The sequence below is a fragment of the Carlito syrichta genome, unplaced genomic scaffold (genome assembly GCF_000164805.1).
Source record: "Carlito syrichta isolate Samal-C Ts95f unplaced genomic scaffold, Tarsius_syrichta-2.0.1 Scaffold301652, whole genome shotgun sequence".
Classification (NCBI taxonomy): domain Eukaryota; kingdom Metazoa; phylum Chordata; class Mammalia; order Primates; family Tarsiidae; genus Carlito; species Carlito syrichta.
Genome location: NW_007245748.1, coordinates 450,697 through 476,842, shown reverse-complemented (window position 1 = coordinate 476,842; position 26,146 = coordinate 450,697). Strand labels below are relative to the sequence as shown.

Sequence of the window (26,146 nt, the reverse complement as noted above, 5' to 3'; positions counted from 1 at the left end):
ACAGCACTTTGGGAGGCCAAGGTGGGAAGATTGCTTGAGCCCAGGAATTCAAGACCAGCCTATACAACATAGTGAGACCTCATTTCTATAAAAAATAAAATCAGTTGGGCATGGTTGTGCACACCTGTAGTCCCAGCAACTCAGGAGTCTGAGGCAAAAGGATCAAGAGCCCAGGAGGTTGAGGCTGCAGTTAGTCATGATCGTGCCACTGCAATCCAGCCTGGGCAACAGCGTGAGAGACCTTGCTGGGAGGAAAAAAAAAAGCCAGCTGTGATAACAGTTAGCATACAGTCAGTGCTCTGCTTCCACAGGATCTGTAGTCATATGTTCTATAGGGCTGACTATGGGACTTGAGCATCCAAGTGGATTTTTCCAGGGGTTCCTGTAACCAGTTCCCTGCAGATACCAAGAGATGGTTATTTATTTTGTAGGTTGGTACTTAATAGCTAATAATTATCTATGCTCAATGGCAATGTCATGCATTAGGGTTCAATTCAGATATTACAGATCTTTGATATGTATATGGGGTATTAGATTTGAAATGGGGTGAAAGTAAGTACTTATGAGTTTTATCTTTATTCTCTTGAAGTGAGATCATTAAAAAAAATATGAAAAGACTTTCTGAGTGTAGTACTCGGCTACAAGTCTAATAACAATAAAATTTGTAGACAAACATCAAGGACTAAAATTGGCTATCTGTTACCAGGTGTGGTGGTTCATGCCTGTAATCCCAGCACTTTGGGAGGCCAAAGCTGGAGGATTTTGCTTGAGCCAAAGAGTTCAAGACCAGCCTAGGTAACACAGCGAGACCCCATCTCTACAAAAAAATAAAACCATTAGCCAGAAATGGTGGCACACATCTGTAGTCCCAGTTACTTGGAAGGCTGAGGCAGAAGGACTGCCTGAGCCTGGGAACTGGAGTCTGCAGTGAGCCATGATGGTGCCACTGCACCCCAGCCTAGGCAATAGGGTGAGACCACGACTCAAAAAAATATAAATAAATGAATAAAATTGGCTATTTCTTGCTCTTACTACATTGTAAAATATAACATTCATTGATTTTAGCATTCAAATAATGTATCTGAAGTGGTCCTTTTGTTTGCAATGAAATAAAATAAACACACCCTATACAAATGGGTTGGATTTTATTGGCCTTTAAATGCTTCTAGAGGTTTTTTCCTTGTGATCTAAGCTATTACATTTTTAAAATACACAGACTTTATAAAAACAGTATGTCAGGAAAAAACTTTATAAGTAAAAATACAATGAATAGATTTTAAGCTTCTTTATAATTTTCGAACTTCCCATTTAGAATTTTCATGAAGAAAACTAAAAAAACGGAAAGAACTGAAGTTGTCTGAAGATAGATAGTGGGGAAAAAAAAGGTGGTGAAATAGTGTAACATGCACCTTTATCTTCTAGAATGTGCACTGACTCTGCTGGAAGTTTGTGGAATGGTGTAGATGCAAGCTGTGCAGCAGATGTAAAGTCTCCTGGGCTTTTAGGACTGGGTGCCAAGGTTTTGTTGCAACGAATACCCCATATGGTTGAATCATCCAAAAACTCTTCAGAATGAGGCACTTCCTACAAAAGAGGATTAAATGAGAGAAGAAAAAAAAAAGCAGCAATCTCCCTGTCTTATGCACGAAATCTTACACATTAAACTTTCAGAATTAAAAAAAAAAAAGAGGAATCAAAGAAAAAAACACAAGTCACCCCCTGGCCAAGAACATTATGGTTCTGCTCTTTTTCCCAGAACTGGAATACTTCATCTTTAACACATTCCAGTGGAGTCATATTGTGACATGGGCCACATTTTTGTTTTCAGTTTTAATATATTTTTTTAATTTGAAGAAAGTCATGATTCACAGAAGAGTTACAAAGGTAGTACAGATTTCCAATATACCCTTCACCAAGCTTCCTCTAATGTTAGCCTCTTACAGAACCCTGGGACATTTGTAAAAATGAAAAAATACTATTATCTCTAGACTATCTGGATTTCATCCTTTTTTTCCCCAACTAATATCCCTCTTCTGTTCAAGGATCCAGTCAGTAGCTCATGCTACATTTAGTTGTCAGGTCCACTTAGTCTCCTTGAGTCTGTCATTGTGTACTGGTCTTTCTCACACTAACATTTTTGAATACTGGTCAAAAACTGTAGAATGCTCTTCTAATTAGGAGCTTTTTTGATGTTTTCTCATTAGACTAGGGCTATAGATTCTTGTGAAGGAGATCAAGGATGAAGTGTCCTTCTCATTACATCATATTAGGGGATACCTGCTAGTAACACGACTTAGTACCAGTGAGGTTAACCTTATCCCTCAGTTAGATGGAACCAGCCAGGTTTCCCCACTATGAAACATTTTCCCCTTTCCTTACTCTTCTTGTTAGAAGCAAGTCATTCTTGTTAGAAGCAAGTCACCAAATCTAGCCACATTCAAAGGGAGATGAATTCAACTCTACCTTCTGGAGGAAAAGTACATCAAAGAATTTGTGGATAAATATTAAACTACCACAGTAATTAATATATAATTCTGATGGAGGCTATGCATAAACCCTATTTCTTCTTAAATAATTATCGAATATTGTCCTAAAAGAAGCTCATTTGTATTTTTAACACAGTTTCATCTACAACATATCATTTGACTGGCACAATCATTTGGTAAAATAAAGAGGAAAGGGTGACAGGACTTATTTCATAGATGAAATAGCTTTGCTTACATTTGCCTTTGAAGGAAATCTGCTGATAGAGCGTTCTCCAAAGGTCCTTGCTCCTGTGGGTTTGTTTTTGGGCTGAGGTAACCTAAGAAAAGATTTGTAAAATTATATATAGCAAAATATGTTAAGGAAATAAATGCTACTACTTGAGTATTAGAAAAATTCTCCTCTTATTCTATTTAATAAGTTAATATTTACATAAAAATTCCTTACTTTTATAGCAGTTTTAGCAAAACTGAGTACAAATTGAATTAACGTGACACATATATGTGTATGTATGTATATAAATATATAAATATATAAATATATATATATGTAGATCTATTGTTATTTAAGTGAGGGTGGAAAATACAGAAATTTCTGCTACACTAAGTTACATCTTTTAGGAGACAAGAAAGAATTAGGGTCATGGTGAGTACAAAGCCATGGCTGCCAACAGTTTTTCTTTTCGGTGCCTGGTCTAGTTATGGAATTCCTCTCTGAGAGCTGGCCATGTCCTTTCTCTTTTGTACCTCAATAAGAAATTCTCTCATACCATGATACCTTTAATGCACATAACATCTCTTCCCATGGATTAAACTACCAACAGTGAACATTCCTGGAGCTACCCCTCTCTATCCCCAGATGACTCTCTAAACACATTTTCTCTGCAGCATCATCCAATATAAGCCACTTTCTTTTCTGCTTTATCAGTGCTGCAAATATAAACACAACATGTATGAACACCTGTACTGGTGAATTCATTCATATCTAATACAATTTCAAAACCATAGTTCTCTGCTAATTTATAACTACAGTTTTCCTTTTCTGTGCATGTTTTTGCTTTGGGAGGCCTGCTCTCTTGGGACTCTTGCAGTCCTGTAGAGCCAGAGAAGAATTTAGCACCACCCTTCTGGTCATGTGGTCAAAGTTCATCTGACCACGCCATGGGTAGGCCACATTCTCTCTCCACTGCCACATCACCTCTGTCCGGGAGGAACCTCCACAATATCCTGTTAACTAGGCGTCTGTTTACCCATAGTTTTCTTTGTTTCCATCTTCAAACACAGGAAAAGCAGACGACAAAGAAGAGATCATCTTATTGACTCCCCAGGCCCCAGAAGACCTTGTATTTTCTGCAACAGAGTACAAAATAGCATTTAATTATTGTACTAGGGAAAAAAAAACAAAAACAAAAAACAACCGTATCCTTCATGCCAAAGATACAAATAATAAAAAAGGAATAACAGCTTACAGAAAAGACCTGATATCAGCTTTTCAATGCTAGGTAAAAAGTCACTTTGTAGTGAGATGAAATGACTTAACTGTGGTCACAGGGTCTAGCACTCAAGTCCCAGGTCGTGGGTTCCTGCCACATTACCAGCACAGTATTAATCATTCTTCTAGAACAGTGCTATTGTCACTTGACCCACAATAAAAGCTCTCAGTGGTTTTGCTTTCCTTTTCTTCTAAGAAAGAATTAGCCTCTTAACTTTACATTTTGAGTTCTCCTAAGTCTAAGTGGCTTCTACTTTACCATGAGCTCTGGCTTCCCCCATGACTTCCCTTACTCTAGACAAATGTGGGCTAGCTGCCTGCCTCCAACACTACCCGAGCCATTCCTCCCCTGGGAAGGACTCAAATCACACCTGGAGTACTCAGCCTTCCTGGCCACTCCTACCCACGAGGTTTTTATCCTTTTTTAGCACTTACTGTAATTTTTTTTTTTTAAACACCAAGCAAATCTATCACACACACAGAGTACCTTGTCAAACACTGTCATATTCTTATTTTATGTATTCCCTGCCCTTATGTGACAAGCTAAACAGGCTCAGGGCCACATCCTGTATGATCCTGTGATAACAACCCACAATGCTATGCATTTAGTAGCTTTTAAATAAGTTATTACTTTGAAACTGGGCTTCAAATGCATCTTCATTTTGATCTAGAGATTGCCACTCATCTTTGTCATCAGGAAGATCAGGAAGTGTAGGAGCCTGAAACACATTCATGATGAAACCTTAAAGAACAAAAATAAAAACTGTAAACAGGTTGCGAAAGATCTTTCATTAATTTGTTGTCAGGTGCCACACACGCAGATAAAATGCTTTACCTAATGCTTCTTTTGTGTGCACGGTGGGTGATGGCTGCACTTTGGATGGTGTTGCCTGAGCCATGCCCAGTGATGTGTTTGGAGTTGTGTGAAAAGAACTTGTGTTAGCCACCTTATGCGCTTCACAACCTAGAAAAGAAATGGGGATAGAATGTAGCAGCAGTAGGCAAATCAGAATAATATAAATGTGCACGGTATAAGTAACTTAATAATGAAACCAGAGTTTGTCACTATCAATAATCATCACTATGGACTTTTATTATTACAGAGCTTTTGTTTATTTCCTATGAGGTAGATAAGGTGAGAATTATCCTTCTACAGAAAAGAAAATGAAGGCTCGATGAGATTAGGCATTTGTTCTGAGATTATACCACACTAGCAGCTTTGTCATAAATATCCACTGTATCCCAAGCATTACATGTTCACAGTCAATGTAAATCTTAAGACTGGCTTTCCATCTCACTCAGCTGGAGTCCGACTTGGTATATAAGGCCCTGTACATCCTGGGTCCTGTTTGCTCAGGCCTCCTCTTCCTCCTCCCCTCCCAGCCTCCCCAATCTGGTCTCTCTGCTGTGCTTAGAGCGTATTAGGGACATTCCTGCCCGAGGGCTCAGCACTTGGTATTCCCTCTGCCTGAAACAGACTTCCCAACTAGCTGTATGGTAGCTCCCTCCTTCAGGCCCTTATTCAAATATTATCTTCCCTGAAATTTCAATCCCCTCAACTCCAAGAGCAATACTTCTTTTCCCCTCCACACAGGTAGAGATTTTCTGTTCATGGCTGCAACCTTGACAACCTAGAGCAGTGCCTTTTGCCTAGAAAGAATGCTCAGTAAGTCTTGGTTCACTGAATGAGTCTCCAGTTGTTTCAGACAGCCCTGCTCCCCACTAAAGGATCAGAGGAAAGGATGTCACAGTCATACAGGGGGAAGAAGTAAAAGCTCAACCTGTGTGTCTTATTTTATTTATAAAACTTACCTCCCATGAAAATGCCTCTAACAAAGTAGTACCGAATAACAGTGTAACACTCCTAATTAAAATTTAGATCAACTTTCCTACCTATGTTAGTAGCAAGGTTAATTAATTTGCAAAAAAAATCATAGGAAAATTTTCACAAATTAAGTTTTCTAAGAATTCTAAACTAATAACATGTGGCCAACAAGTGGATTTCTATATTTACATGAAATGGTTCAAATTGCCCTTTCACTCTAAGAATAGAAAAATTAACATTCAGATTTATTGATGTTTTAAGCCCTCATAAACCAAAGCCACAAAACACATTCCTGAGCAACCTGGGGAAATCTGGCAAAAGGATCAGAAACAAATTTATTATAATTAAATACTACCTTCTTTTATCTCTGCTCCACTCTGTGGCTTGCATTCATGAGTACTCTCATTCACACATCTGGAAGAAAAAACTCTTGAGACACACTAAAGAATAAAAACACTTAACGTATTCAAAGTTTTAACTAACACTTGAGAAATAATAGTTAAAAAAAAAGAATCATCAACAATTACAAGCCTATTGTTAAATTACAGATGGAACTACTCAGTGTAAGTAAATGAAATATTTTATTTTTTCTTTCATTTCTTTTCAGGAAAAAAATTCTTACACATAAAAGCCAGGTACTAAATGTTTGTGTGACATAGTGAGTATAGGGGATAAGCACCATCTCTATATGTGGTAGGGCAGGATAACAGCATCCCTAATTCATCACTAATCCAATTATTATACCAATTTATCCAGAGGTTAAAGGGTTAAACCCAGCTTCAGGCACTGGGTGCCCAATGCAGCTACTTAGAGGCAGGATATGGGGAAGCACTGATATGCTTCAGTTGTGTGGGACACCTTTCTTATGATGAGCCAGCAGCCATCATGTAATGCCCTCCTAACTTTAAAAGTAACAGTTGTTACGAAAGAAAAAAATGGTATGCAAATTATTTATATCACAGTTTGTTTTAAATACACCTGGGGTAGTGGACCTCCTATGTCTATAATGTTGCTAGAGTTCCCATAATGAACCCTGTAAAGATGTAATGTGAAAAGTGTAAAGCACTTTTAATTTTACAAATCCTTACCAAAAAACGAGTTAAAAGAGAGCCAAAGTGACTGAAGGTAAAAATTTAAGTAAAACAAATGATGTGACATTCATTATAATTTCTGAAATCTGGAAAAACTCCTCAAATTGGAGAAAAAACCTCTAGTGTAGTACACAGGTAGATTTTGGCATATAGAGTCATAGGTACTAATCACAAACTGCTTCTCATGGGAAGATAGAAGGAATATGAGAACACATGTCAAGTAATTGCCTAGATAGTAATAATCCCAGCAGGCATACCGTCAAAACCAGTCAGCAAAAGCAATTTCAGCTTAACAGCTATATATATTCTTCAGTTACAGAGACTGTTGAGTTTCAGAAATTTAAAATTTAAAATTTTTAATTCAAGAGAAAAGCATAAAGTAAAATAGATATTCTAAAAGAAGCATGGGATAAGTCTGAGGTGCTGGGAGCAATGTTTTGGTGACTTGCTTTTCAACAACATGACTATTTACAATTATTTTACAAAGCAGGAGTCATTCATCTTTTACATACTGCTCTTGATAAATAGATCATGTGAGGAAGCTGACATGTCATTCACATCACCATGACCTCTAGGACTACCTTCGGCTTACCTGGCATTTTTTCTGGCCACTGAAAACATGGAGTCTGTCACTGGCTGGGCTGCCAAAGGAAGAGGAGGTGCAATGTTCTGACTGATGGCTGGGGACACCAAAGCTGCAGGAGCAGCATTTGCCATAAGAGGAACAACAGGAGATTCTTCTCTTGGGTTCTCTTCCATGTTCACCGAGGTCTGCTGACTAATGGCTGGAAGACACGAGGCTCTTGATTCCTGCTGGGAGCCTACATGTGGTCCCATACATGCTGGATTAACCTTTCATTTTAACCAAACAAACAAAAATGAAACCATGAAGTCCACAATATTACTAATTAGACATTATAGCTTTTCAAAGCATGGCCTCTTTCTTTAGGAGATTCTTTCCCCTTGAAGTGTTCCCTTACCCCTTTAGGTATTCTAAAATGAAGAGTCAATAACAAAAGACTACTCTACATGATGAACGCTTTTTAGTTTCTTAACCACAGACACCACTGGCAGCTCATATTTCTAAACACTGAAATAACCAGACTATACGGTTTGTATGAATATTTAAGTATTGCCTTATTCCTCTTTACTTAATTTTGGGAAAAGATAGCCAAATCAATGTTATCGAATGCTCATAATGGTGTTCCTTCCATTAAAATACTTGGTAGCCATTTGCTCTTTGAATGGAAAACATGAATATAAACTACAATAAATGTCAGCATGTTTCACAACAGGAAGGATAACAAGCTTTTAGTTGAAAACCTTTGCTTTGTTATTCTCATCTATGCAAGACTGCAATAATACACTTTAATGTACAGAGTCAAAAGATAGATGAGTTCATTTCTTACTATAAAAAAGTATTGTTACAAACTGCTGGGAAAAACACCAAATATCCAGGGCAAGAATAGTTATTTCACAGACTAATGGACAAAATATAAAAAGTTAATCCTCACTAGTCTCACACATTAATAAAGATTTTAAATGATCATATCCTGACATGTACCCTACATCTTTAAAATTAAAAAAATTATTTAAAAAATGATCATAATATTCAATTCTGAAGAAATATTTTGAATAATCTGAATTTCTCTACCAAAATATCAAAACACACAAAAAAGCTGTAATAAGTACACAATATGAAATAATCAGGGAGAGATCTATTGACCAAAACAAAGGTATAGATATTTTACAATTGGATCTGTGTATATAAAAATTTAGTACATAGTAAAGATATTCTAAGTCAATGGGGAATGGCTGGGCTGGTTAATAAATGATATAGGGACAACTGGCAATCCACTTGGAAAATATATCCTTATGCCACTCATACCCAGGCATCAGTTCCATAACAGGAAGCTTCTAGTTAAGGACAGTGGCTTAAACATGTGCTATCACGTACTCCCCCAAAAACCTCATCGAAATGACAGTGAAGGAATTCTAACACCTAAAGCAGCTGTTGGAGGAGGTTGGGATGAGATGTGTTCCTGATCTCTTGCGTTCAGAAATCTGCAGTACAAGATAAACCTCAGAAAGGAAGTAAAGGTGGAGCTGAAAACAGGAGTGTGACAAAAGTCAGTCTGTTTACAGAACAGATCCTGAGACCAATTCTTGCAGGTGCTTGCAGGGGGTGATTTCCCACACCTGGCCTGGCAGCAAACTGGAGGTTTCCTTTCTGGAGAAATAACCAAAAGGACTCTGGACTAGGGCTAAGAATGGTGATGAAAGACACAAGAAACAAGAGGACAGAGCCCACCTAGTTACTGAACAGTGGGACCTCCAGCTCCTTTCTTTAGCTCTACAAATGCTAGCAGCCTGGGTTCATACTCTCAAATAAAAAGATCCTGCTCTCAGAAATCTATTTGCCCAAAAAAACAGATTATCTCCCCGTGAAGCTGATGAGTTAACAAGCCCCACTCATGCACTCAAAGCTTCTAACCAGCTTTCTCAGGTCTACTCTTGGTCGAGTACACAGCAGAGATCATCAGACATCTCATGATAAGCTCTCAAGGTGAAGGCCAAAGGCCAAAACAAATGACACACTGAAATGGGAAATAAAGGATTCTGAGACAGGGGAACAAAAACCCCACTAGTATCCTCAGACTAAGAGGTAAGATATTACAGTCACAAAGCAAGAATAGGCACCTATGAAAATGAGCATACATAATAAAGAAACTTGATCCTAAAATGACATCAGAAGTAAAATAACTTAATAAGAGGGCCATAAAAAGTCAAGAAAATCTCCCAGAAAACTAGGGGGGGGGGGAAACGGATAAAGATAGAAAAAGGGTGAAAAAGTTAAGAAAATGAGATGATCAGTCCCGGATGGCCTTGCAGAGATTATACATGGGGAAAAATTATCAAGAACAAACAAAAAGTTATATTTATATGTAAAGAAAATTCCCCAGAACTTCAAAACTAAAACGTTCAAGTACTAAGTGTAATAGATGAAAAGATAAACATCACGCACATCACTGTCACAACACTGGAGAACAAGATGGTCCTACACACCACCAGAAAGCAACAAAAAAGGGTACATTCAAGAGCCAAAATTCAAGATTCTGGGCTTCCCCACACCAACAGTGCAAGCCAAAAGACAAGGGAGGAGAGAATTTCCTTACTAGAACATTGTGCCTGGCCAAATTATCAACCAAGTGAAAGAGTGGAGGCCAGGTTTGGTGGCTCAGTCTATAATCCCAGCACTTTGGGAGGCTGAGGTGACTGGACTGCCTGAGCCCATAGGTTCGACACCAGCCCGGGCAACTTGGCGAGACCTCGTCTCTACAATAAATCAAAAATTAGCAGGTATGATAGCACACGCCTGTAGTTCCGGCTACTTGGAAGGTTGAGGTGGAAGGATCACCAGAGCCCAGCAGGTCAACGCTGGGGTGGTCGTGAGTGTGCCACTGCACTCCAGCTGGGGTGATGGAGTGAGACTCTACCTTAAAAAAAAAAAGAGTGAAATAAAGATGCTTTAGACATGCAAGAGCCCCCAAAAGACTAATCCCTCAAACATATATATTTTTAAAAAGCTATTGAATACCATATGCCTTCAAAATGGGAACATTTAGGAGATATGAAGACACAAGAACCAGGGGTATATCACAGTAAAGGAGACAGGGAGAAGAGTTTCTTAACAATTTCTTGCAACTATCCAGGGAAAACACAAATTATACTAGGAAAAAAACCAAATAAATAAGAGAATAAATGAAATGATCCAATAGAAAAATTGGACAAATCCATCAACGTCAATATAAAGAAAAAAAAAGACAAACAGCCACTAAATGTATCAAAAAAAAAAAGTAAAAAACCCACCTATAATTAAAGAAACTACATCAGGTGCTGGAAAATTTAGTGTAGCTAATATTAGCCAAGTATATGAAAGAAATAGGTCCTTTTAGACACTGTTAATGTGAGTGCACAATGGTAAATTTTTAGAGGGCAGACTGACAGTATTTTAGGTGCATAAACTTGATACATCCATTTTTTCTACAGAAGTAATCTCATATGTACAAGAATCCTCACTATAGCATGATTTGTAAGTTTCTACACAATACATTCCCTTTTATAAGGTATGACAGATGACTGTTGAAAGAATGAGTTCGATCTCTAGCAATAATAGTGAAAGATCTGTCAGATGTGCTAGGCAGAAAACAGATCTTTATCTAGAAACTTCAATTGTATTCATATTTATGTTACTGTATAACAAGTCTGGAAAAATACAAACTACAGCAGTTAGCACTAAAGGAGAATATTCATTAAAATATATATGTGTGTACATGGATATATATACATGCACGTGTACACATGTATATAAATGAATGCACTCTTTCATGTATAGCCACATATCTACATAGATATAGATACACCTACATCTTTCATGCAATTTTAAAAAACCATTATACAGTCATGTATTTTTAGAATTTCAAAATAAGTAAGAAAATAAGATGTTTTATCTTCATGGCATCCTCTATCTTAGATAAACATAAACTATGTGGAAGGATTTTTTTGAGTTGGAGTCACTCTGTCGCCCAGGCTGAAGTATAGTGGCATGCTCATGGCCACTGCAGCCTTGCCTGATGGGTTTAGGTGATCCCTCCGCCTCAGCTTTCCAAGTAGCTGGAAAGACAGGCATGCATCACCAAGCCCGGCTAATTTTTTAAAAAATTTATTGTAGAGATGAGGTCTCGCCAAGCTGCCCAAGCTGGTCTTGAACCCGTGGGATCAAGCAATCCCCTCACCTCAGCCTCCCAAAGTGCTGGGATTATAAGCTTGAGCCACCGTGCCCAGCCTATGTGAAAGATTAAGTAACCATTAGTTACTTCCAATCTCCCTTACTCACTAATTTTAAGAAAATATATGTGGCTCTAATACACTCACCACTTCTCCCCTTTTCCAACGTAAAATAATAGCAAACACAATATATCTAGATAACAAATCAATGAAAGTATTAAATTCCTATTTTCATTACATAATACACAGTTGTACAAAAAAACAGAAAAAGGACTGAATATAAATACATGACTATATAAACATGTATACATACCTATATAAAACATACTATCCATTCTGTTCTGTAACTTCCTTCTCTCATTCTACCCTTTGAACATCTCTCTATGCCAAACTATTTTAAGATTTCAGAAAGTTAACAGCTAAACTAACACCAGAATGAATTCTAGAAATAAGCAAAGAATGTTAACAAAACAACACTGCAATTACTGCTGCTGGACACAGGGGGCTTCAGTGAACAGCATGGACATACCTCAGCCCTTTCCAGGAAAAGGGGCAAGTCCTCATGGGATGTCTCCACCACTTGATGCAACTTCTTGTGAAGCTCATCCATTTTCTGTTTTAACAGTTGTTCTTCAAAAGCATTTGCTTCTTTCTTTTTCATATAATGTCTGTCTTCATTTACTTTCGAAAAGATAAAAATTGTTTGCATGCAAAGTTTACATTTAGGTCATCAGAGAAATGCTTGCAAAATGAGAAAAGGGTTATACTTTAGGATGGCAGTTTTTCTTGTTAATCTTTTCCATGTTTATTAGATTTTATAAGTGAAACCTGTATTACCTTTTAATTTGTACCTGCCCTCCATTTGGTTACTATTAAGTTCAGGGTATGTAAGCTACTAAAAAAATTTACATGTCAATCAACAATAATACATGGTAATAGCGCGGTATAGCACTAAACATTTCTTGTAAACAATCATGATTATGCGAATTGCTTGAAAATTATTTTTCATTTCAGTTTTAAAAAGATTTCTAGGGTCTTTCTAAGAAGTAAAAGTGAAGTGCGCCGGGCTCGGTGGCTCAGCCTGTAATCCTGCGCCTTTGGGAGTTTGAGGTGAGTGAATTGCCTGAGCCCGCGGGTTCGAGACCCACCTGGGTAGCGAGACCTCATCTCTACAATAAATAAAAAAAATCAGCCGGGCATGGTAGCGCATTCCTGTAATTCCGGTTACTTGGAAGGCTGAGGCGGAAGGATCGCCGGAGCCCAGCAGGTCGAGGCTGCGGTGGCCGGGAGCGGCCACTGCACTCCAGTCTGGGCGACAGAGTGAGACTCCAACTCAAAAAAAAAAAAAGTGAAGTGCACTAAATGGTCAGAGCATCAAGCACACTGCAGTCAGTCCCATTTCCAGTAACTGGCTTGAGACTTCAGGTCATGGTGTGTGAAAGATACATGCATCTACATTGGCACACATAGTCTTCCATGAGTATTAACTGACGGTTTTCTCTGTTGTCGACCGAATATGAAAAGTAATGAATAGAAAAGAAAGGCCCAGAGTGGTTACAGTCGACATAACTGAGATGATATAAAAGCTCTGAGTGGAATAAAGGTTCAAATAACTGACGTAGAGGTTTAGAATTACTGTATGCAGATAATATTGACAAATTTTTAAATATTTATTTCACTAAAATGAAGATGACCCAGATATGACTATCTAATTTAGTGCTCTTTCAACTATGAATCTGCTGTCAAGACATCAATTCAGTCCTTAGACAAGCATGACTACTATACTAGTGTTTAATAATGATTTCTAGGGTTCTGCTAAGGTGACCTGGAGACTTTTTTTGGTAGAGTCTTTCAGCATAGTCAATTATTACATAAAAAATGTAATTACTCAGAGATGAGGGTTATTTTAAGTGACATAAGAATAATTGAAAATATAAGAATGCAAGTACCCCATTGCTCATGCTTTCTCCGTTGATTATATTTCTGGGCTCTCAGTTCTTCAAAGGAAAATTCAGATTCTCCACGAATCAGCTTCTCCTTGCAATACATTACAACCTGCTGAACATCAGGTTTGGCTGCCAAGGATGAGTGTGCAGAATATTCTGATTTAGAAATCATGATCACCCTTTGTTCCCTATAATGGGAAAAAACACTTTCTGTTTAATAGTGTACTGACACAGAGCCTGAGGGAAACTAAGTAATAGATTAATCCACTGATTGTACTTGCATATTTGACTCTTTATCACAAGCTGAAGACATCACTCCAGAAGGTTCTGAGCCCTAAAAGACACAAAACATGAGCATTCACTTATCAGAGAAACCTTCCCCCAAATTACTTCACAAAACAACATAAAAACGCTTGAGGGAAAGAGCTCCCTAATCTCAAATATTAATAGATTTAAATATATTCTTTTAAATTATAATTACTATCTGAAGCTTTAGTTTGCATCATTAACCTTACAGCTATTGCTACTTAATCCAATAAGAAAGTGATTTATTTTAAAAGTCCTACCCAGTAGATGAGAAGAGCTCTAATTGATTCCCCTCCAGTTCATAGTTCTAGCTGGGCTATAGTGCATTAGTGCTAAGGGATTAGCAATCCCAGTAGATACATTAAAAAAAAAACAACATATTAACATTTTCTTCAGGCACTACTCTTTCCTCAGCAGTTTCCAGTGCTAGCATTCATTCGCTAAACAAATATTTACCTCCTCTATGTCATGTCCTGAACTAGGGCTGGAGAATATGACTACAAACAAGATCTGTCTCTGCAGTCTAAAAACGTAGACAGTTAGGATAATAGGAATAACGAGGCTGACAAGCATGTGTAGGATGTAAAGTGAGACAGTTTGTACTACCTACCCAAATTAGAAATGCACATTCTACTTCTAAGAGCATGTTACATTAATAAAACATGTCCATGTACACCAAGAACAAAGGCATTTCCATTAGATATAGCTTCAGTGAGATCCTTGGAGAACTTTTAAACAGGAATTGTACTATGGAGGGGAAAAATGCTGGGTAACATTAGGCTGAAGGAAGGAGAGACGAGCATTTGCAAATGTTGATAAGCCACCAGGGCAGAAGAGATCTCAAAAGGGCAAAAATCTTGACGAGGATGGAGACCAGCACAAGTGGAAGGCCACCTTTCCCACAGGAATGTCAGGGAAGGATAAAGTTACATTTATTGGTTGGTGGCAGAAAACTGGCAGGCGTCATCTGATGGCTTCTGCTATCTGCTGAAATACTATTTTTGCCAGCTCTTAAGAGAGACTAGCCAGTTCCCAAGTTTGAGGAGAATGAAAAGAGTTTAAAATCGCTATAATTTGGCATTAAAGAGAGAACTGGTAAACATAAGAGACACACAAAACACAGTGAACTGGACACTGGAAGCATGTCCTAGTGCCTGGGGGTATTAGAGACCTGGTTGAGGTTACAGGCACCAATGTGTGAGTCTCCAAGTTTAAAGCAAGGCTCAGGAGCCTCTGGTGAGTGTGATCCAAGGGAGGATCTCCTGAGTCTCTATAGGAGGCCATCAGAACAAAGGAGAAAAGCATGTGCGTAGGGGAGAGGCTGCTAGGGGAAGTGAAGGCAGGAGGTTGTGTGGTGGGGTCTATGGGTCATATAGCATGTTATAGTTGAGGTGGGTAGTGGGTGATGATGACAAGCCCAGGACGTTGCCACTGGAGAGAGTGGCTGACATGGAGGTTAGAGTTGGGGGACACAAGTCAAAGAAATGAGATGCCAAAGCAGATGTAGAAGGCAGCCAGGATGGCTGTTCAATACCATTCCCAGTTTCCATATAACCTACAAACATCATTGTTACCTGATTCTTAGAAACGCAGGCCGAGTTATTTCCTGGATTTGATTTTGATGTTATCATTTGGTTTAAAACCTGAGCATTATGCAGAGGTTCTGAGGTTCTAGCTATGAGGGAAAAGAGGATGAAATAAGAAGAAATAAGACTAAAACCATTTTAAATAAAATTATTACACACAATACATTCCCGTGATCCTTCTAGTAAATAGCATAAGAAATAAATCAACTCATTCACACTGTCTCAGAAATTGCAACTAAAACATTTTTTAGATAAGAGAATTATTTTAGAGACAGTTTTCTGATCAATTCAAAATGCCCAAGGAAGTACTCAAGAGAAATGTGCAACTCGACTAGTTATTTTAAACCCTTGGATAGGATAGGCCATGCTTATTGCTGAAATGTGATCCTTATTTCAAGAAAAAAAAAATGACTACATTTCTTTAAAAGTTGCATTAAACACATTTGATTCAATTTGAAACAGATGGAGTCCAGAATAAGTATTGTCCTCTATTTTGGTCAATTTTGATTTTTTTTTTTTTTTAAATCCTAGAAATACAGTGAAATCATCAAGCTCTTCTTGTAGGTTTGCTCTTTTGAAGTGCTAAGACAAAGCCCCTGCTCTCCAGGGCTGTTTAGTGGGCATTATGATGTCCAGAGTGCTTTTCTTGTTACCCAAGACAGTACAATTTGGTTTTCATTAAATACCAGAAGTGTTTGTTTTTTGAAGGAAGAAAAAACAAGCAGTACACATCAAAGACTAAATTATCAATAATTTAGATGTTTTAGAAAGTCTCATTTTACCTTGAGCTGGCAAGCGAGTTTCAGTGAGGCGTGTCTGAAATAACCTAAATGACAGATGAAAAGGCATCAACATAGATTATAAACCTAATTTAATACATATCTGTTAGAGCAGAAACTAAATACTATAGCTTATTATAAACTAGTAAATAAAGACTGAGGTCAAGAGAGAATGTACAGTTGAATTTTAGAGTTACTTTAAAATTTAAAAATAACCTTATGGGAATATCTTCATATCCAATATTCCACCCCATTAGAAAAATTTCTCCTTTTACCAGTTTATGTCAGAATTTCTCAAATTCACATAACTGATGCACCCTCTTGTTCCATATATCAAGCCTGCAAATATTCTAACAGAGGGTATTTGAGCTCTTACTTCAGGTATTTTACACATTTGGAGCACAATGAATATATTTGGAAGAAGTAGAAATATAAAAGTACTTAGACTACTGCTTCAAAAGGCAGATACTCATACATTATTGCTCCTGCTCTATGAGAACTTCTCAAATATGTCATTTCACGGCACCTTGTTGAATACTATGCAACACCCAAGTCTGACATTTTTGGGCAATGCAAGCCAAACTACCTGCTGTAAAAAGACTAAGAGATGTACATTCAAATGCAACCAAATGCTAAACCTTGTTGGCTCTTAATTCAAACAAACCATGGTTTTTAAAAAATGGGTTTTTTTACATAATGAGGGAACATTGAATATCAGATAATATTGCAAAGTTATTGGTAATTTTGGTTGGGCGTGGTGGCTCAGGCCTGTAACTCCAGAACTTTGGGGAGAAGAGATGGTAGGGTTGCTTGAGACTAGGAGTTTGAGACCAGTCTAGCCAACTTAGTAAGACTTCATCTCCACAAAAAAAAAGAAAGAAAAAAAAAATTATCTAGGCATAGTGGGAGACACCTGTACTCTCAGCTACTTGGGAGACTGAGGAGAAGGATTGCCTGAGTCCAGGAGGTCGAGGCTGTCATGAGCTGTAATCATGCCACTGCACTCCAGCCTGGGGGAGAGTGAGATTCTGACTCAAAAAAAAAAAAAAATAGTTATTGTTAATTTTGTTAGGTGTGATTATGTAATAAGGTTCTGTCAGAAATAAGCTTTTAGAGATGTTTATAGTAGTGTTTGGGGTAAAATATTTTGCTGTCTTTGATCTGCTTTAAAATTCTTCAGCATAGAAAAAACACGATGAAATGGCTATTATTAAAAGCAGGTGATGGATAAGTAGAGGTTCATTATACTAATTTTTCCTTTTTATGTTTGAAAATTCTCATAATAAAGTTTTTAAAAAGCATGAGTACTGTAGCAAATTTGAAAACAAAAAGAATATATTAAAGGTTGGCAAGTGGTACAGTGGATAATGGGTCTCAATTTCCCCTAATGAGAGAGGCACAGTATAAAACTGGCACAGATTTTGAGTAGGTAGCTTGGTTATATGCACCAGTCTTAAAACTCGCCATACATCCTTTGACTCAATAGTTTCAATTCTGAGAATCTATCAGAATAAACTAAATAAAAATAGGAAATATCCTTAGAAAATACTGTTATGATAAAAGAAAAAGCTGCATATGTAGATAAAGCATGCATGTGATCCAATAACAAGCACAGCACAAATGCCAAGGAAAATGCCAGAAGGTTTTTTCTTTAGCTTTCTGTATTTTTGAAATTCTCTATGTGAGGTACACTTAACCATGGAAAAAGTTTTAAAAATGTGAAGGACAAGGTTAGTTATTAAGCTATTCATCATGGTGTCAATAACAACCAAGATGTAAACAATGTAAATGTCCGATTGTAGAGTGGTTAAATTATGACAGCTCTGGGACAGATTTCATAACCCACTTTAGAAGCAGTTTAAAAGTTCGTTACTTTTTAAGAGAAGTATAAATGCAGTATGCATACAGGCAGATTTACTGCTAAAATATACAGAGACACACACACAGGTATAGGAAAAGATATTGGAAGGAAATTTGCCAATTACTGTCAACAGTAATATTTCTGACTACTTCTCCTACACATTATCCTGTGTTATACACATTTTCCACAACTAGGATTTATCTGTACAAAATAGGTAACAATATAATTTTAAGAGCAAATATTACATTTCAAAGTAGGAAACATTTCGAAGGAAGCATCATGGGGAGCTTGACTTTGCAACTAACCTGTAATGTTGCTGCAGGAGCTCTCTAGGTTCGGCCTGGTTTTGAATCCCTCTCCGGAAGACAGCACTGGCATGCTGCAGCTCTCCCTGGGCTTCCAGGTGTCCTGCCCAGGCTATGTACAGCGGGGACGACAGGGCTCCGATCCCGTGGTTATACAGAAACTCAAAAAACTGATGGAGGTCACTGTTGTACTCAGCCTACAGGAACCCAAAGCAAGACACAGTAAGAACAATGGAACTGTAAGTGCAGGTCTGACCTGGAGTCCAGCCAGCCCTCAGAGTTCAGTCTTCTTGAGGCCTCAGGATGTACTGTGTCAGGGAACACAGGAGTGGTTCTCTGATGGCAAATCTAAAGGTTAGGCTCATTCCTTTTCTTGACATTCAATGTCCATACTATTTCCCAAGATGGCAGTCTATACTAACTCATTACATAAAGTTTACTTTTATTTTCTTGATCTGAGCTTGCTCCATTAAGTTCAATAGGATGCCTCAAATTACAGTGTTCTGTAATTTAGTGACCACATTCATGTTTACCCTATCCACTCCATTTGTGATTTTATTACTAGCGTTTTCTCCCCTAAGCCTTTACTTCCAGACTGAGCAGTCTCAACCTTTTAAAACCTAACCCGAGTTCGCCTTTTCCTCTTAGTAGTAAATTTAGTTTCTGAGAGTTAAAATTTTCTTAATGAATCAAAATGAATTTAATTTATTCCTGGGGACACTCTTAGTACCTGGGAGAGTACCTATTTGCTGTCCCTCTCCCAAATGTACTTCACATCTAACAAACCTTCTTTTAATGGCTTCTATCTTGTGCTATAACATTTATAGACTTGATACACAGAGATGGAGGATTTTAAAATTTAATCACTGACTCTACAACATAGAAGCCAAAGGTTCTAAAATACATCTCTGACTATATAGCTTTTTAAAATTTAAGACTGGTATGATATTGTCAGATATAATCATATGCCACATAACATTTTGGTCAATGACCAACCATATATACGGTGGGGACCTCATAAGATCATTAGCTGAAAAATTCCTATCTGCCTACTGACATTGTAGTTATCTTTTTCTTCTCTTTTCTAATTGGATCTCATTCTGTCGTCCAGGCTGGACTGCAGTGGCATGACCACAGCTCACTGCAGCCTCAACCTCGTGGGCTCAGGCAATCCTCCCAAGTAGCTGGGAGTACAGGTGTGCACCACCAGGCCTGGCTAACTTTTTTTCTTTTTTGGTAGAGATGAGGTCTCACTATGTTGCCCTGGCTGGTCTTGAACTCCTGTGTTCAAGCAATCCTCCCGCCTCGGCCTCTCAAATTGCTAGGATAATAGGTATGAAATATCATGCCCAGCCTCGTAGCTGTCTTAAAGTTGTTGCTCAATGCATTCCTCATACATTTGTGGTGACGCTGGTGTAATGAAGCCTATTGGCTATCACTCACATAAAAGTATAGCACATACAATTATGTAAAGCACACAATATTTGATAATGATAACTATGTTACCTGTTTATGTGTTTACTATATTATACTTTATCATTATTTTAGAGAGTATTCCTTCTTCTTATTTAAAAAAATTGAAATGTAAAAGAAATTCAAGCAGTTCCTTCAGGAGGTATTCCAGAAGATGTTATCACAGATGACAGCTCTATGCAAGTTACTGCCCTTGAAGACCTTACAGTGGGACAAGATGTGGAGGTGGAAGAAAATGATATTGATGATCCTGACCCTGCGTAGGCCTAGGCTAATGTCTGTCCCATTTCCTGGCATATGACTCCTAATATTCTTGGAATCTGTCAAGTGAATTTTTAAATATGGTAATGAGTTGACTTGAAGTCCGGCAGTCCCTATATAGCTTCAGATAGGGGCTGGTCACCAGCAAAATCAAGGCATGATTAGAGGGTTGGGACTTGGAGCCCCCACCCCAGAAACTCTAGGGTGGGAGAGGGGATGAAAGTTAAGTTGATCACCAAGGGTGTGTAATGAGGGTATCACACCTGGAGAGGGTAAGAAAGCTCCAAGCCCCTTTCCCAAGACCTAACCTATCCATCTCTTCATTTGGTGGTCACTAGTATCTTTTGCAATATCCTTTACAATAAACCAGTAACCATAAATGTTTCCCTGAGTTCTTTAAGCTGATTAACTGAATCTGAGGAGTCATCGTGGGAAACCTGCTTTATAGCCAGTCAGTCAGAAGCACATGTAAAACAATCTGGGGCTTGCAACTGGCATTGAAAGTTGGGAGCAGTCTTGTGCGACTGAGGCCTCAATCTGTGGGATCTGATGCCAGCTCCAGGTAGATAGTGTTGGAAGTGAATTGGAGGACACCCAGCTAATGTCCACTGCAGAACTGATTGATTGGCTGCTGATGAGAAGTCCCAACACACTTTTTGGAGACCAGAGGTCACAGAAGTCCTCTGTGTTGTTGATAAGAGAATAGAAAAAGTTTGTTTTTCCTCTCTATATCTTCAGAACTGGAAACAAGGAATTAAAAATAAAAGACAGTCTAAAATGATCTTATAATCTGGTGGAAAAAAAAGCAAAAGCACAACATGATTATGGATTTGATTATACACCTGAAAGTATACTTACAAATTTTAAACAATAATTGATGAATCTTGGGTCATTGTGGTATCTCTTCTTATCTAAAAATTCCTTCATTAAATGTTCTAATAAAGTTGTCAGGTAGTCTTTATTCTTAGGAAAATTCTCTTCTACCCACTGTATGTATCTGGAAAAATTTAGATAATGTTAATTTTCCACAGCGCAGTATAGAGTTTGTTTAAGGGAAAAAAATAAAGAGAATGCTAACCTTTCCCATTCACCAAGTGGGTCATCACCCTTGTAGCTCTGCATATGGGCTTCAAACATTCTAGAACAGAGAAAAGTATGCACATGGGATATTAGGGATAATTCCTAAAAGCAAAAGATATATTTGATTAAATTTATATACAATCAAATGATAAACATATCTTAAAGTGGAAATCTTAAATATTAATCCAAGTACCATATAAAATTTAAAAGAGAAGTCACTCAGAAACGGTCAGAAAACCCAGGAGCAGCCAGTGTTTTTCCAGAAGTAGGTCTCAGCTCTATCCCCAAGGGCTATTTCCTTCTCTCACTGATCCCCAGCATCACGACCATCCCGGGAGGGCTGTGTCCAAAAGTTTGCTGCTCCTCCTCGTAACAGTGGGATCCAGGCATGATACCAACTCTGACTCCTGCCCTTGCTTCCCAGGAGCATACCTGAGACATGGCTGGAACATATTCAAAGAAGGCTTGTAAATGAGTGTGAGACAACTCAGGGTGCCAGAAGGGGGAGTTTCAGATAGTTTGTTTTCCAGGCCTAAGTGTAACACAATGTCCCCGAGGAAGAACACATGAGGACAGCACTCAGAAATCAGTCACTAGAGCTCCCAAAGAACTATGCTTCCCCTACTTCCACAGGCGCAAGCATAGCTTTAAAAAAAATCAACCAGGCAAAGCAAAATTCTCCAAGAACGCAGGTGCTATGGAGGTAAACAAACAAAAAGCAGCAGTTTTCTATCTGAGAAACTACACGATTTTTAAAAGATGATTTAAAAAGCAATATTTACTTCCAGTTCATATGTTACCTCAGTATGCAAATGAAGTTTATGACTCAAAATTTGGAAGCCACAAAAGAAAAGCTAAATAAAGACAACTATACATAAATAAAATAAATACTTCCACATGGCAAATAAAACAAAAACACCAAGTAGAGTCAAAAGAGAAATGATAAGCTGGAAAAACAAATGAGCTTCTAGAAATTGAGAAAAAAGTTATTAAACCATTTTTTTAATGAGCAAAAGGATAAGAAAGCATTTCATAAAAAACTACATGACTCTCAAACATGAAAAGATGTGCAGCTTCTTTCATAAGATAACTGAGATACAATTTTTCACCCATCAGATTGACAAAAATTAAAAATGTAATGAGATTGTGTAAGCAATGGGAAGCAGGCTCTCTATCACATCTTGCTTGCAAGTGAGAGTGCACTCAACTTCTGGCAAAGGAATTGGTACTATCTACCAAAACCACTGATTGATTTGCTTTTGATCCAGCAAAACTTCTGGGACCTAGAAGACAGACAGACATATATGTGTATGTGCAAAATAGCATATATACAAGATTTTTCATTGGAGTACTATTTGCAATTGCAAAAGATTGCCAACAATCTGTGCCTACCAACAGGGGACTATTTAGAACAATTATTGTATATGAAATATTATGTAAAAAGAATGAGAAAGAATTGGGTGTGAGAAGCCAAGGCAGGAGGATTGCTTGAGCCCAGGAGTTTAAGACAAGCCTGGACAATACAGTGAGACCTCATCTCTACAAAAAAATCAAATAAATACTGTGTGTGTTGCCGCATGCCTGCAGTCCCAGTTGCTCGGGAGGCTGATGCATTAGGATTGCTGGAGGCCTAGAGTTGGAGACTGCAGTGAGCCATCATCATGCCACCACACAAGAGTGAGACCCTGACTCGAAAAAAAAAAAAAAAAAAAGAGCTTTACAATTGATAGCTCTTTTGTTTTTTTTCTCTCCCAACAATACTGTTAGGCAAAGCAGTGTATATACCCTGTTACATTTTATGTGAAATAAAGGCAAAAAAAAGTTACATACATACATGTATATAAACATACAGACACTTGACATATTGTAATAACATAAATGTTTATATTTTCATAAAGAAACACTTGAAAAACAAAATAGAAAAGTAGTTACATATGAAGGAGGAGATAGACAGGTATAGAAGTTCTCAGTGAATATTTTTCCAATTCTTCTTTTTAGTCATAATTAATGTATTCCTTATAGGAATTTAAAAATTACTTGCAGATTTCGAATCTCACAGCGGAAACCTTCTTCCAAAATATGTGTAATAGGCTGCCCAACATAAACATTGCATGTTCTTATACCAACCACATTTCTCCAGTAAAATGACCTAAATTTATTGCAAGTTAAAAATAAAACACCCAGTTCATTAAAGCAAATTAATCTCTAGAAAGTCAAAATGAGATCAGAAATATTGAATATCCCTTTAAAAATGAGGGCAGGCCAGGCTTGGTGACTCAGCCTGTAGATCCCAGCACTTTGGAAGCCCAGGGGTTCGAGACCAGCCCAGGCAACTTGGCGAGACCTAGTCTCTACAATACAAAATCAAAAATTAGCCAGGCGGCGCGCCTGGTAGTACGGCTACTTGGAAGGCTGAAGCGGAACGATGGTCTGAGCCCAGCAGGTCGACGCTGGGGTGGCCGTGAGCGTTTCAGCCTGGGTGATGGAGTAAGACTCCAACTCAAAAAAAAAAAGAGGACAGAGGACTTCCAAGAGAAAACAACTGGATGGCTAGATTGAAGTTTAAAGAAAAACATCTTAAAGCAAACAGATTTTTGTTTTGACTTTATTTAACGATCTCTGTCTTCTGATCTTAAAGAACTGATAAAATGAACCAATTTTACATCTTGCAATATATGATGGAATTCTTTTAAATGCTTTTTCATCACAGTCTGGGTAAATCGCCTAAGTCATTAAATACACAAAGGCGTGACAACTTTAAAAACTCTTAGCAGGTTGGCACCAATCACTCAACAACAAACAAAGCTTTTTTTTCCCTTAAAGTGCATGGTGTCCAAAGACTTTTAAAAGGGGCAAGACAACAGTTTTAAACTCTGCTATAGTAGACTTTCTAAATAAGTAACTGAAAATTTATCACAAAACCTGGGGTTTTATGGGGTTTGGGGTTTCTGTTGGGTTGAACTTTTCTCTTCCACAGGGCCGATCTGTCAGCGGGGAGTTGTTGACAAATAAACAAGATCTCTGGGGCCTCACGAACTACCCAGATCCCCGACACAGTGGCCGCAGCTGGGCGGACCAGGACAGAGGTCTCCGCGGAGAGCCCCGGCAGCGCTGTGACCAGTCCTCTGCGCGACTCACGAGTGGTCTTGGCCTTGCCGGGGTGAAACAAACTCCAAACCCAGGAAAGGGGCGGAGGGGGCAAAAAGAGGCAGGTCTGGGGCGGGCCAGACCCGAACTCCAGGAGCTCCAAATCCCTCGGCGCCTCCACCCCACCAGACCGACACTTACTGAAAGACATTCTCCGGGTTCTCCATGGCGGGAGGACGCCGGCCTACCGCAGGGCGATGTACGCCGCAAGCGAGGAGCCGCCGCCAATTCGAATCTCCCGCGCAGCCGCAGTCGCCACGCCGGGCGTTTTCACGGCACCCGGCCATTGGTCGCGCCAGCAGAGGGGCGGCCGGTCACCCCGGCATTGCCAGGAGATCAAGTCCCGCCCCCCTTCCGCACCGGAAGCTCCTCCCACTTCCGGTAGCTGGTGGTGGACCTGAAACCCGGCGGCGAGGGGACCTAGTCTCCAGTAGTTCAGCCCGCGGTGGGAGGAGGCTCGGTCGTTTGGCTCGGGGATAGGAGGGATTGGGGATTTTTTTTTTTTTTTCAGCTGTCCAGGTTGTAAATGGTGTAGATAACTACACGACTTTTTCTTTGTGTTTTTCTGAGTTGGAGTCTCACTCCGTCGCCCAGGCTGGAGGGCAGTGGCACTCCCATGGCCCCCAGGCTGGGCTCCGGCGACCCTTCCGCCTCTGCCTTCCAAGTAACCGGAACTTACAGGCGCGCACTACCACGCCCGGCTAATTTTTAAAATTTATTTATTGTAGAGACGGGGTGGGGGTGAGGAGGGCTTCTCGCCAAATTGCCCGGACTGGCCTCGAACCGGCGGGCTCCCGAAGTGCTGGCATGACAGGCTGAGCCACCGAGCCCGACCTCATTACACGATTAAGCTGCCATTTCCAGGAAACGCTTCGCAGAAAAAAAATGTCCGTCTCGAGCCCCCTGAGCCCGGAGAGTCGCGCCTCTTGGTCCCCTCCGCCTAAATTTGTAAACCAGAGCAAGTAGGTCTGGCTCATGGGACGAAAAAATTCTGTTTGTAGGGTCGAGACTGTGGTTGCTTTAGGCCGCGGAGCCGGGGAAACGCCGGCCAATGCTCTGGAGATGGGCAGGTGGGGAGGAAAAGGGAAGCCTGCGGGCGGGCGTGGCCCCGTTTCTGGCAGCTTTCTAGACGGCGTCCTCGGCAGAAGAAAAGAACCCAGATGCCAAGGCTGCTAAAACCTTAAGAGAACTAAGGGCGTGGTGGCTCACATTTTTAATCCCAGCACTTTGGCCGACTGAGGCGGGAAGATTGCTTGAGTCCAGGAGTTCGAGACCAGCCTGAGCAACAAAGCAAGCCCTCGCCCCTACTTAAAAAAACAAAAACCACCAGAGCCCAGGGATTCAATCAGGCTGCAGGGAGCCACGGTCATACCACTGCACTCCAGCCTGGGCAACCGGCTGAGACCCAACTCAACAAACAGACCCTCAGTTCCAGACTCTAAGATGCGATGGCAAGGAGTGACAGAGTGATTCATGAAGGACCCGTGGAAAAACCTAAGTAGTTTTTGGCACGTGAGGGTACGTAAGCAGGTGCTCAATGGTTGTCGGTAACGGTGTTTTAGACATGGCAGATCAAGGGGCAGGTGTGTGCCCTTGTGGACCTCTGGGTTTGTTCTGAGAGGCTGTGTATGGCACCCTGGAGTGAATAGGAGTTTGGGTAAGATTATGGAATGCTAGCAAGACAACTTTCAACATCTTAGAGACCAGGAAAGAAAAGTTTTCA

General features: G+C 39.3%; 1 protein-coding gene across 3 annotated transcripts in view; it reads right to left on the bottom strand.

Annotated features, from left to right (window-relative positions):
- The window catches only part of BUB1 (BUB1 mitotic checkpoint serine/threonine kinase), a 43,501-nt gene extending 18,791 nt beyond the window's left edge, over window positions 1-24,710 (bottom strand). For 2 of the 3 annotated variants that reach the window (XM_008055077.1, XM_008055078.1), the window contains exons 1-16: window positions 24,565-24,710; window positions 21,275-21,334; window positions 21,055-21,193; window positions 18,463-18,659; window positions 16,300-16,343; window positions 15,506-15,606; window positions 13,907-13,959; window positions 13,629-13,813; window positions 12,209-12,360; window positions 7,484-7,743; window positions 6,156-6,214; window positions 4,811-4,939; window positions 4,607-4,717; window positions 3,734-3,833; window positions 2,722-2,803; window positions 1,410-1,584 (exon numbers count right to left, since the gene is read on the bottom strand). In XM_008055077.1, coding sequence (XP_008053268.1) covers window positions 1,410-1,584; window positions 2,722-2,803; window positions 3,734-3,833; window positions 4,607-4,717; window positions 4,811-4,939; window positions 6,156-6,214; window positions 7,484-7,743; window positions 12,209-12,360; window positions 13,629-13,813; window positions 13,907-13,959; window positions 15,506-15,606; window positions 16,300-16,343; window positions 18,463-18,659; window positions 21,055-21,193; window positions 21,275-21,334; window positions 24,565-24,710 — 1,993 coding nt within the window. The remainder of the gene's footprint in view (window positions 1-1,409; window positions 1,585-2,721; window positions 2,804-3,733; window positions 3,834-4,606; window positions 4,718-4,810; window positions 4,940-6,155; window positions 6,215-7,483; window positions 7,744-12,208; window positions 12,361-13,628; window positions 13,814-13,906; window positions 13,960-15,505; window positions 15,607-16,299; window positions 16,344-18,462; window positions 18,660-21,054; window positions 21,194-21,274; window positions 21,335-24,564) is intronic. The other variant, XM_008055079.1, reaches the window with a different exon arrangement.
- Between the last annotated feature and the right edge of the window lie 1,436 nt (window positions 24,711-26,146).